General features: G+C 50.8%; 2 protein-coding genes across 2 annotated transcripts; both read right to left on the reverse strand.

Moving 5' to 3' along the window:
- Positions 1-3,138: 3,138 nt before the first annotated feature.
- LOC138095360 (large ribosomal subunit protein eL31-like) lies at positions 3,139-3,507 on the reverse strand. The gene has a single exon (XM_068991413.1). It carries the CDS (start codon positions 3,505-3,507, stop codon positions 3,139-3,141), a length of 369 nt encoding a protein of 122 aa, XP_068847514.1.
- A 5,759-nt stretch (positions 3,508-9,266) lies between these two features.
- Positions 9,267-9,831, reverse strand: LOC138095392 (deoxyuridine 5'-triphosphate nucleotidohydrolase, mitochondrial-like). Its single transcript, XM_068991446.1, has one exon. It carries the CDS (start codon positions 9,765-9,767, stop codon positions 9,273-9,275), a length of 495 nt encoding a protein of 164 aa, XP_068847547.1. The 5' UTR covers positions 9,768-9,831; the 3' UTR covers positions 9,267-9,272.
- Positions 9,832-11,539: the final 1,708 nt, after the last annotated feature.

Genomic DNA, 11,539 nt, shown 5'->3' on the forward strand with positions numbered 1-11,539 from the left:
ATAGGTGAAGGGGTTTGTTAGGAGGGAAGAGGATGGTAAAAACAGGTTTTTCTCTCCTACGCATGGGGTCTGCACTCAGAATGCACCTTGGTTTTTACAGGGTGGCTGCTCCAAATCGCCTAATAAAGTCAAGTCCCATTCTTTGCCCAAATCTTGTCTTTTCACATGTGTTAAAAACCCAAGCTTGAGTGTTAGAAAACCCACATCTCAGTTCCCCACCCCACCCACCCGCTCACGTCCTGCCTCAGACCAGAACTGGTCCAAGACTTTTAGAGGGAAAAGGGTCACTTGCTTCAAAGAGCGCAGCTTTAAGGCAAACCTGGTGCCATGTGTTCGACCAGCGCGCACACCTCTCCACTTGCCCTTTGCCAGCGCTGCATCTGGCCTGTCAACCGACGCCTGGAGCCCCAGCTTTGGTTCCTGTGCCAGGTGGCCATTCGGAATCGACTAAGTTAGACACAGGAAGCTTTAGGCAGCAGCAGCTGTTACACCAAACCACTAGGCTGTGAGATACCCATCGCTGGCTCCGTTCCTTCACTTACTGAGAAAACATGTACCGAGGGCGTGTATACCGTCGCCGTGCTGGGTGCTGGGGAGAGGCCGTGAACAAGCAGTTCTGCTGCGCATCGTCATGCCGCCTGACGGGGAAAGATTCCCGTCTGTCTGGGAAGAGACAAGATCTGCCCTGCCTGTAAGGGAGGGGGACCAGGAGGGTTTCCTCGGTGACGCCCTGGAATTTGGGTTGTAGAAGATGGTGGCTCTCTTCAAGTCTCACCTTGAGAAAACAATTGATACTAAGCTTTTTAAACATTTCTAAGTAAATTTCCTTCTTTATTTCTCCCTACCTGGTAGAGACACAAAATATCCTGGGAATAAAAAGCAAACAAGATTAGCTAGAATTGCAGAATCAATCAGGCAGGAACCAGGTTGGGAAAATGACAGATGGTGGTTTTCTAGAAAGGTTGAGAGCCCCTGGCTTCCTGTCCTGCTTGCAGCTAGAGGGGGTCTGCAGAGGCAGAGAGGGGTCTGTGTGGCAGGTGTGTTGGATGGAAGGATACAGTTTGTTGCCCTAAAAAACATCGAGAAGCCCCCACATCCTGGGCAGATCTCCCTCTGCCAGACAAGTCTCTAACAGACCGTCTCCCCTTCAAGGTACATATATTTAGGGACCAAGTTTTTTGTTACCAGTTTGTTTCTAAGTTCATGAGGACAGCCGTGGGATGATTAAAAACCTACAATAAATGGTTTATTTGCTTTGCCCTCAGAGTGGCCCCACAACGACCACCCTGTACCCTCTGGCCCATGCCAGCCCCCAGGCCTCTCCTCACCTCTGAGAACCTTGAGCCTGCCTGGTATGGCCTCCCTCAGTGTCCCGCCCCCAAACCAGCAAACCCTTCTGAACCTTGCCACTTCCACGCCTCAGGACTCAGCCTGGAGATGCACTTTCGGTCGTCCACCTGCCGCTCGCCTCCACCTCCCTGCAGAGCTCAGGACCTTGCTCTTCTGTGGTTTTCTCCCTCGATTTCTAGTCCCTCCCTCTCTACTGGCTCCTTCCTGCAACTTCCCTCTAGTGTTCCTAGAGCCTCAGACTCGCGAGTCCAGAATTCACTCCCCCACCTGCCTCCCTTGATCTCCTGTGACCAGCGTGCTGGTGACAGGTGAATTTCTTTTTCGTGAGTAGCACCGCCATCCACTAGGTCTCACCCAACCCGGAAACCTGGGAGTCACCCAAGACTTCCTCCTTCCAATCCCTTAGAGCCATTCGGGAACCAGGCCCTACAGAATTCTTAGCCATTTGGGAATACAAGCGCCCATGGAGTGTCGAGAGCAGGACTGATCCGGCTCTGGGCACACTTGTGCCACTAACCACACACCCTCACTCTATTATTAGAGATTTTACAACTTGAGGGAGGTCATCATGAGACTTCCTCTTGTTTTCCATGGACTTCTCCTTCCCTGTGAGTTGCATTTCTGGTTTGCAGTAACCCGTAAAGCTGAGAGTTGCAGCGTCTGTGGCAAGGTTACTCTGCACAGGCAGCATGCTAATCAGCTCTACATGCAGGTCTGAGTCCTGACAACCACCCTGTGAGGTAGTCAGTTATCCCCAGTTTACAGAGGAGGACCTGGAGGCCCAGAGGAGAGGTTCAGTTTCTAACTTGCCCAGCTGCTGCTGCCGCTGCTGCTGCTACTAAGTCGCTTCAGTCTTGTCTGACTCTGTGTGACCCCATAGACGGCAGCCCACCAGGCTCCCCCATCCCTGGGATTCTCCAGGCAAGAACACTGGAGTGGGTTACCATTTCCTTCTCCAATGCATGAAGGTGAAAAGTGAAAGTGAAGTCGCTCAGTCGTGTCCGACTCTTGGCGACCCCATGGACTGTAGCCTACCAGGCTCCTCCATCCATGGGATTTTCCAGGCAAGAGTACTGGAGTGGGGTGCCATTGCCTTCTCCGAACTTGCCCAGTACCTGTCGCTTAACCACTCTACTCCTGAAGTCAAATAACCCCACTGCATTAAAAAAAAAAAAAAGTTTTTTTTGCCATGCCACATGGCAGGTGGGATCTTAGTTCCCCAACCAGGGATTGAACCAGAGCCCCTGCCTTGTAAGCACAGAGTCTTAACCACTGGACCACCAGAGAAGTCCCCCCACTGCATTATTAAAGCCAAAAGAAATCCCTAAGGAACAAATGGAAAGAACAAGGACACATTAACATCGGCATAGTGGCTACTCATTCCAGTCTTCTCCCCCCGAATCAAGATGATCCACTGCTGTAACCGACCCTTTCTTGCCCATCACTGGGGTTCACCCTCCTCAACCCTCTATCCCTGATGGGAGGTCTGTCTCATAACCAGAGAGTTGGGCAGGGGGCCCCGTGTGCTGGGCTTGCCCCCTCCCACAGTCTCTCAAAGACAGACCTGGATTTTCTTTTTTTTCAAATGTAGGCCATTATAACCTCCCTGTTGCTTGACCTTGTGAAGCTATTTCAAATCTCTTGGTAGATATTAAAGTCTTTGCTTTCTCTCACTCTCTTGATAACATAGCACAAGGCCATAGAGGAAGTGGAAGTAGGATTGCATGGATGATGCTCAGATTTTTTTTTTTTTTTGGCAGTTCAATAATTTTATTCGACCATCAGCAATTAGTTCTCATCCACATTGACTGTCTGTAGATTTTTGAAAGTGGTGACGGGCACGTAGGTAACCAAAGTATAGAGCTTGTTTGGCGAGTCTTCATTACGTTTTCTGGACAACCGCACACGGATCCGGTATGGGACATTCCTGATCCCTTTGGCCCAGACGGCTTTGTTGAGCCTGGTGTCTATGCGCACATCCGGGGTTCCCATCTCCTTCATGGCAAACTTCCGGATTTCTTTGAGTGCCCTAGGGGCACGCTTCTTGAAACCCACTCCATGGATGCGCTTGTGAATGTTGATGGTGTATTCTCTTGTGACCACCTCGTTGATGGCGGACCGGCCCTTCTTCTCGCCGCCCTTCTTTGCGGGGGCCATCCTGCAAGGCCGGGGATGGAAAGGATGCTCAGATTTTGAGATAGAAGATTTCAGAGCCTAGTGGGGAGCCAGGGAGCCACGGCCTTTGGGCAACTAAGCCCACAAGCCACAACTAGAGGCCCGCACGCCTAGCTGCCGGGACGAGAAGCCTTGTGCAGCAACTAGAGAGTGCTGCACAATGCCGAGTGCTGCTACGAAGACCCAGCACAACCAAAATTCAATTGATTTTTAAGGTTATTTAAAAAAAAAAGAACAGATAAAAGCAGAGATGCTCTGATAACTGCATGGTGGGAACCAAAGCTCTCTCCTGGGCTGGGTCTTTTCCCCTCTTTGCTGGTCCCTGAGGCAGCTCCGTGGAACTTCTAGGCTGGGCTGGTTGGAAAGCTAGCTGTGTGCACCCTGAAAGCGCTGGGCTGAGTTTTCCACATTAGCCCTCTTGGAACTCTTGTTCCTAAGATCCAAGAGGCTAGAAGAAATCTCCATGAGCCAGACTTGCAGCTGGATTTAGGACTCTACAGATAGAGCCCCTCTTGTCCTGTACCCCACCACAGGCTGCCCCTCCCCGGGGGGAAATCATATCTTCACGCACCTTCCATTGAATTTAAGACCCTGTATGTGTTAAAGGGAGTGAGACCTACTACACAAAATTTGTTGTCCAAACAAAATCAGATAAAATATGCTGAGAGGGACTTCCCTGGTGGCTCAGTGGTTAAGACTCTATGCTTCCAGTGCAGAGGGCACCAGTTCGATCCCTGGTCAGGGAACTAAGATCCCACATGCCATGTGGAGCAGCCAGAAATAGCAAAGCTATAAAGTATAGTTTCCCCACCCTCTTCCCTGAGGGTGCACCTTCTTTCCTCCTGGGCTCTCCCAGCTGCTCTCTAGTACTTCCTTCCAGTCATTTACTTTGAAAGCTACTCCATTTAGCACTTAATCTTACTGCTTTGGAGTTCCTTGGGTTGTTCACCATTCCACTTTAGAAAATGCACCCTCTGCCAGTTTGCACTCAAGAGGAGGAAGTGTTTTTCTTGGCCCAAAGGATATACTCTACAATGGACTGTTAAATGAATAAGCTAAATGATAGTCATCTTGAATCACCCAGGACTGTGCACTGGGGAAATGAGGACCATGGGGAGAGGGGGGCAAAGGGGAGGATAGTGGTGAAGCATTACTACAGTGGGCAGCCAGAAAAGCACTTTGTTTAAATGGCAAAACATCTGAACTGGGGTCTCAGCGCCACCCTGAGAACTGGGTCCAAGTTGCCAGGGTTTATTCACCTGTATAATAGGATTAGATAGGGATAAACACCCGCTTTCAGCTGTAAGGGAAATGCTTTGCCAAGGTCCCTCTGTTTCAGTAACCCCCCAAGGCGGAGTAAGACAAGAAGCCGCCACCTCCCCAAATTCCCAAGGGGGTGGGAGAAACGACGCAGGACCGCAACCTCCCAATTTGCGTGGACTACAGCTGTGGCTCAGCAACCCCGAATCTCCGTGTAGGAAAGTCCCACCCCTCATCGATGATTCGCATCGATAAACGGCGCCCAAGCCACTCCGAAAGATTATTGGTTAATGCTGCTGTCAGTCGGCAGACGCTGCGGAGGCCTATGGGAAATGTAGTTCAGCCAGCCCGAGTCCTTCGGAAGCTTGCATTTCCGCTTCCGGCGTTTAGTCGCTGTCCGAAATGTGGTATCTTGCGGTCCTTTCTCGGGGTGGGAGTGTCGTGTAGGGACTGTGTGGCCACAGAAAAGGTGCCGCGGAGTCAGGCCCCCGGTGGTAGTCACAGGGCTTCGGCGGACGGGAGCGGTTCTCACCTCAGGTCTGGGCTCTCCACATGGGCTGGGCGTGACCAGGCGAAGACCCGGTGTGTCCGACCGTTCGGTCCGGACCGCGGGGGAGGATGCGCCCCTCATGCTGGCGGCGCCCTCCTTCTCGCTGTCCACCAGGCCCGGCGGGGACGACTCTAGTTCCGTAGCCGACGAGGCAGCTCCGTCCGCAGGGCCTGCGTTTACCCCATAGAGCTTCCAGAGAAGGTCGCCCGCGGAGCAGAGTAGCCTTCCGGTGAAAGTCACGCTCTTGCGGGTCAGACACCCCGTCCGCCGTCCCCAGACTGCCCATCTCCGGCCAACTTTGTGTCCTCCGGCAAGGTCCTGGGGGTCTCTGAGCCACGACTGGGAGCTTTGAGGGAGTGGAAGCCTGAGTATCTCAACTTTCCTTCCAACTGTAACATCCTTTGAGTCTGATCACATTATCCTTGCTCTCACACCTTGTAACCTTAATAACCAGGGTAATTCTCCTTGTTTGGGAGAGTTATGATGCCGGGACCGAGGAATCCCCAGAGAGCCCCACGCCCCAATCTGAGAACCCAGCCGGTGGGAAGGACAGCTGAGGGCTGGAACCATCGAACCTCCGAAGCTTAGAGCGGGCTCCAGTCAGGCGCTGCTCTCCAAGGTGCTGCCACCTTGGGTGCCCGCCTGGCTCTCTGACCGCACGTACTTGGCAACACTTTGAAGACCAGTGGCTTGGGAGGGTGGGCAGTTTTTCGTTCCTATTTTCGCCATCCGCCCATCCTCATTCTTCAGTGTGGATAACTGGCATTTTCTTGGTGTAAAGTAAGTTGCTTTGCAAAAACAGCTTCACACTCCCCTACTTTCTAACCAGATCACCAGCCCTTGACCCCTCCTGTCAAACTTCTGGAGCTGCCTCCCCAGAAGGGAAGCCAGTGACAGAGGGGCAGACTGCACGGGGCATCAGGACATGGCACAGGCAGGGTGGGGATGTGGGGAGGAACAGGACGACTATTTTCATCACCTCAGTCTTACTGGGCTAACCTTGTGGTTTTCACTAGAGTTCACTCTGTAATATATGTCTCTGGTTCTAGAATTTCAAGTTCTACTTCAATTCCTATCTGAAGGTGGCTTCTCAGGGAAGTGAAGGAAGCGGTTTGAAGTTCAGAGCACAGCTGCAGGGTTTCTCTCTGATCTGAACAATGGCTGTAGCTGTGGACAAACAAATCCACACTCAAGTACAGGAAGGACTTCGAATAATGAAGCTGGAAGAAGATTCCCACAGGGAGCAGGAAATTTTCCTCCTAGGGAACGCCCCTGGACCAGAGATCTCCTGCCAGTGCTTTTGGCATTTTTGCTATTGAGAAGCAGCTGGACTCCAGGAGTCCCTCATCCAACTCTGGAAGCTTGGTCATCAGTGATTGAGACCAGAGAGACAGACGAAAGAGCAGTTCCTAGAGTCGCTAGTCCTGGAACCATTCCTGGCTGATCTTCCCCAGGAGATCCAGGTCTGGGTTAGACAGAAGCATCCACAGAGTGGACAGGAGGCAGTGGCCTTGGTGGAAGATTTGCAAGGAGAACCTGGAAGACAGCAGCTGCAGGTGAGATATGGGAACTTAGTTCTGAGTAGTTAAAGTAGAGGAATGTGAGAAAGCCACCTTGGGTTGTCAGCAGTATATGGATGATGCATAAACTTTTCTCTTGGTATCAATGTGGAATTTGCTCATTCCCTGGGACTGGTAGCTACAGCTTCCCTTCCATTTTCAGACTGACTCTTCTTTTCCCATAAACATTTTTAAATTAATTAACTTGGCTGTGGTGGGTCTTAGTTGTGGCATGCAGACTCTTAGTTGAGGCATGTAGGATCTAGTTCCCCAACCAAGGATTGAACCCCAGGTCTCCTGCATTGGGAACATGGCATCTTAGCACTGGACCACCGGGGAAGTCCCTTTCAGACTGACTCTTCAGAGAATGCACAATATTGGGTACTCTTGAGTGTCGGTCCCTGCCGTTAAATAAGAAAATTGCTTAAAATAGAGTGAGTGCCTCTCTGATGCAGGAGGAGCATGCATAAGCTATTTTCTCTTTGGAGAATAGCTCTCACTCAGCAGGAGCCAGCCTGAAGCAAGGGGCTTCACCGGGCTTTACTAACTTCATTGAACCTTTGGTTCCTGTTGCAAAATGGCTTTTTTTTGCTGCTGGCCGTCTCTATGCTGTCAGTTTTGCCTAGAAGTGAGCAGAAGCAGCCCCAGGAAAGCTGAGTGGACAGACTGCAGTGGGCCTGGGTTCCAGATATTCTCTCTCTGGTGTCTTCCACACCACCCTCCTCACTGCCTCTGCAGTGATCTACATAAGACTGAGCTCCCCCTCTGCCTTTTTTTAAAAAATATTTTTAAAAAATTCATTTATTTTTGTTTGCACTGGGTCTTCGTTGCTATGTGCAGTCTTCCTCTTTTTGCAGAGCATGGGCTCTGGGCCCAGGGGCTCGGTAGTTGCGGCTCTTGGGCTCTAGAGTGCTGGCTCCGTAATTTTGGCACACATGCTTAGTTTCTATGTGACGTATGGAATCCTCCCAGACCAGGGATCAAACTCATGTTCCCTTCATTGACGTGAATTCTTAACCACTGGACCATCAGGGAAGCCCTCCTGCCTCTTTGCTTCTTTATGTCTTGGGATGATTTTTAGTGCCTACAGAATTTTTACCTCCTCCAGTCCTTGAACAGGGATTCAGAGAAGGAATCCTCAGGATCAGTACTGGGTTCCCTAAACATCCATCTGAAGCAAGCATAGAATCCATGTATCTGTTCCAGGTCATGGTGATGATGTCACAACCAGACCAGAAGACCAAATGAATCGCAGCCCTGAAGTAGAACTGGGAGCCTCCCACAAGAGCAAGCGGTAAGCAGCAGCAGTGGAGGGAGGGAGGGAGAAGGGACCCTTCTGTGGGTGGGTGTGAAACCTCTCTGATTACAGGAAGTGGGATAAAAGTGTACAGCTCCTTTCCCTGGGAGGGTGTGGCATATAAACTGAAGCTGAGCACAGGAATCTGTGGGATCCTCAACAGGCACCTGCAAAAGGAAGAAGCACCTTGGTTGGCAGGTTTTGTAAAACTCCACAGCAAAGCCCGTGACACTGCTCCTTACATGAGTGAGACATCACTGGTCCCAGTAGGTAAGTTGTGGGTACCGATTTTAGGCCTGGTTGGTAGGAAAGGCACAAGGTAGGGTTAAACTATTGTGGACTAATTCTCAAAACAGGTACATGTCCCTAGACCAATTCAGATGATTCCCATGTGCTGTCAAAACTGAAGAATAGGGACTTCTCTGGTGGTCCAGTGGCTAAGTCTCTGTGTTCCTAATGCAAGGAGCCCGTGTTCAATCCCTGGTCAGAGAACTAGATCCCACCAGCTGCAACTAAGAGTTAGCATGCTGCAACTAGGATCTGGCATAGCCAAAAAAATAAATAAACATAAATATTTAAAAAATGTAATCAGCCTGCAAAATATTACCCAAACCTCCTTCCTTAAGGCAGGCCGCAGCTGAGGTATTAATAGCACTGTTTTCCTTGACACTAAGATTGATAGTTTGTCTTAAAAGTAATAGTCACTTCCTTCTTTCTGTATCTATATCTTGCCCTCATGATATTTCTTTAACATCTGGCGCTAGTGGTAAAGAAACTGCCTGCCAGTGCAGGGGACTTAAGGGACACAGGTTTGATCTCTGGGTCAGGAAGATCCCCTAGAGAAGGGTATGGCTACCCACGCCAGTATTCTTGCCTGGAGAATCCCATGGACAGAGGAGCCTGGCAGGCTACAGTCCATAAGGTTTGAAAGAGAGTCAGACACAACTGAAGCAACTTAGCATGCACGGACACATATACATAACATAGTATTTACCGCTTTAACCATTTTTTTTTTTTTTGAAGCAAAGTCTTTATTTTCAAGAAAAAAGTACGTTCTCATTTCCTGTTCTCGGCATAAGTTTTAATTATTTCCAGTGGAACCAAAGCCTCCTGAACCCCTTTCAGTGTCATCTAAAATTTGAACTTCCTCTATTTCTGAGTAAAATATCCGTTCACAAATGAGCTGTGCAATTTGATCACCCTTTTTGACTTCAAACTTCTCTTTGCCAAAATTAAACAGGACAACACCAACATTCCCTCTATAATCTTCATCTATGACACCAGCTCCTACATCTATGAAGTGTTTTGCTGCCAAGCCAGAACGAGGAGCCACTCTTCCATAGCACCCAGAAGGAAGGGCTATCTGAATGTCAGTTTTCACAAGCACTTTCTCCATCGGTGGTACTGTGTAATCATAGGCACTGTATAGGCCGTAGCCCGCGGCGCGAGCGGACCCCTTGGTGGGGGCTGTGGCGTGCTCTGAGAGCCAGGCAAAGCGGAGACGCATATCTCCCGCCTCCGTGGCCCGGGCCCGCTTGCTAGGGGAGACGACTTTTGCCTCTTGAGAGCAGGGCATGGCAGCGTAGAACGTGGACACAAGCGGGAGCAGGGGGAACGAGAGAGAGAGAAAGAGAGCGCGCGGATGAATTCTAAACTTCCCCCGCTTTAACCATTTTTAAGTGTACAATTCAGGAGCATTAAGTGCAACCATCACCACTACCCAACTCCAAAACTTTATCATCCCAATCTGAAATTCTACCCGTTAAACAGTAACTCCCCATTCCCGCCTTCCCCCGCCCCACCCCTGGCGGTCACCATTCTGTTTTCTGTGTCTATGAATTGGTCTGTTTTAGGTTCCCCATGTAAGTGGAATCTTATATCTCTCCTTTTGTGTCTGGCTTAATTCATGGCATCCATTTTACCCAAGTCTAAGAGTGACACTGGGCAGAGAAAATCTGATCCACTTATTGACTGGTTACACCAAAATGAACCCAGGAGAACAAATGAACCGTAAAGATGGGCTGCCCTGGGTGTGAGCATCGAATCACATGCCCCTGCTCTTCCTGCCTGGAGGAGGCCCTCACCCATTTATCCCACGGCCACCTGAGCCCTTGGGGGACTCCCTGCTCAACTCGGCACGGTGCATGGGGCCACTGCGGATCAGCGGCAGCCCAGGTCCCCAGTTGTATTTCCAACTTCCTTTGCGCCCCAGGCCGGGGCTGCACCTTCTCCCACTTCTGTCTTTCTGCTGCTCCCTCTGCCTGGGATACCCCACACTGCTGAGGCTCCTCTCCTGACGCCCGAGGTTGAACTGGATTGGGTCCTGTGCTGATGTGCGAATCGCTGATTTCCTTTGGGTCCTTTAAGGGCTTCTCTGGGGTACCTTCCTATAATTACTGAGAGAACCCCAGGACTTCCTTCCCTTGGAATGTGTTAGCTCTTAAAGAAGCGATTTAGGAAACTGGAGGTGGGGATTTGCAGCTGTCATAAAAATCGGGGGCACACCCAGTGTGTGGTGAGGATGCGGGGTCAGGTAGATGCGGTGTGATTGCTGAGGCCGTCCTGTACAAAAGTACTGCTGGGCATGCGTGGAGGGCGGTGCTCCTCAGGCGGGTCCACAGATGTGCACCCTGAGCATCACCTGGGAGCTTAAATGAACTGCAAATTCTCAAGCCCACCCTCAAACTTGAGGTTCCTTTCTCTTTCTGGCTATGCTGGTTTGGCTGTGCTGGGTCTTCACTGCTGGATGAAGGCTACTCTCCGGCAGCAGTGTGCAGGCTTCTCATTGCAGCGGCTTCTCTTGTTGCAGAGCACAAACTCATTGCCTTGTGGCATGTGGAATTCTCCTGCATCAGGGATCAAATCAGTGTCATTACAAGGATTCTTAACCACTGGACCACCAGGGAAGCCCAAGTTGACTTTTTAATGTGGTGACTTGTCTGGGCAGAACCACATGCCCCAGAGTTCACCCCTGTGTTTCCAGGTAGAGTAGGCCACTGAAGATTTTTCTGAGCGAGACGTGGTGGGTAGAAGGGAAGCCGCAGGTATCCTGGCTCCACGCTCAGGAGATGGGACAGGTGCAGCGGTGTGACTCACACACATGGCTGGTTAGCTACCTGCAGCGACTCCATCTTCCCAAGATCCTCTTAAGCTTCTCCCAACCCTGGGCCAGGGGTGTGTTAGCTCAGTGCTAGAGTGTACCTGCTTCTCCAGGTGACCACAACGAGAACTGACAGGTTCCAGCTGGTCCTTGCCCTCCTCTTCTTGTCTGCCCTGTGGGCCCCAGGCTCCAGCAGCGGATAAATGGAAAGACAGCAGCCTTACAGAGACCGTGGGCCCAGCTCCCAC

This window comes from Capricornis sumatraensis, chromosome 19 (assembly GCF_032405125.1).
Source record: "Capricornis sumatraensis isolate serow.1 chromosome 19, serow.2, whole genome shotgun sequence".
In the NCBI taxonomy this organism is placed as follows: Eukaryota; Metazoa; Chordata; class Mammalia; order Artiodactyla; family Bovidae; genus Capricornis; species Capricornis sumatraensis.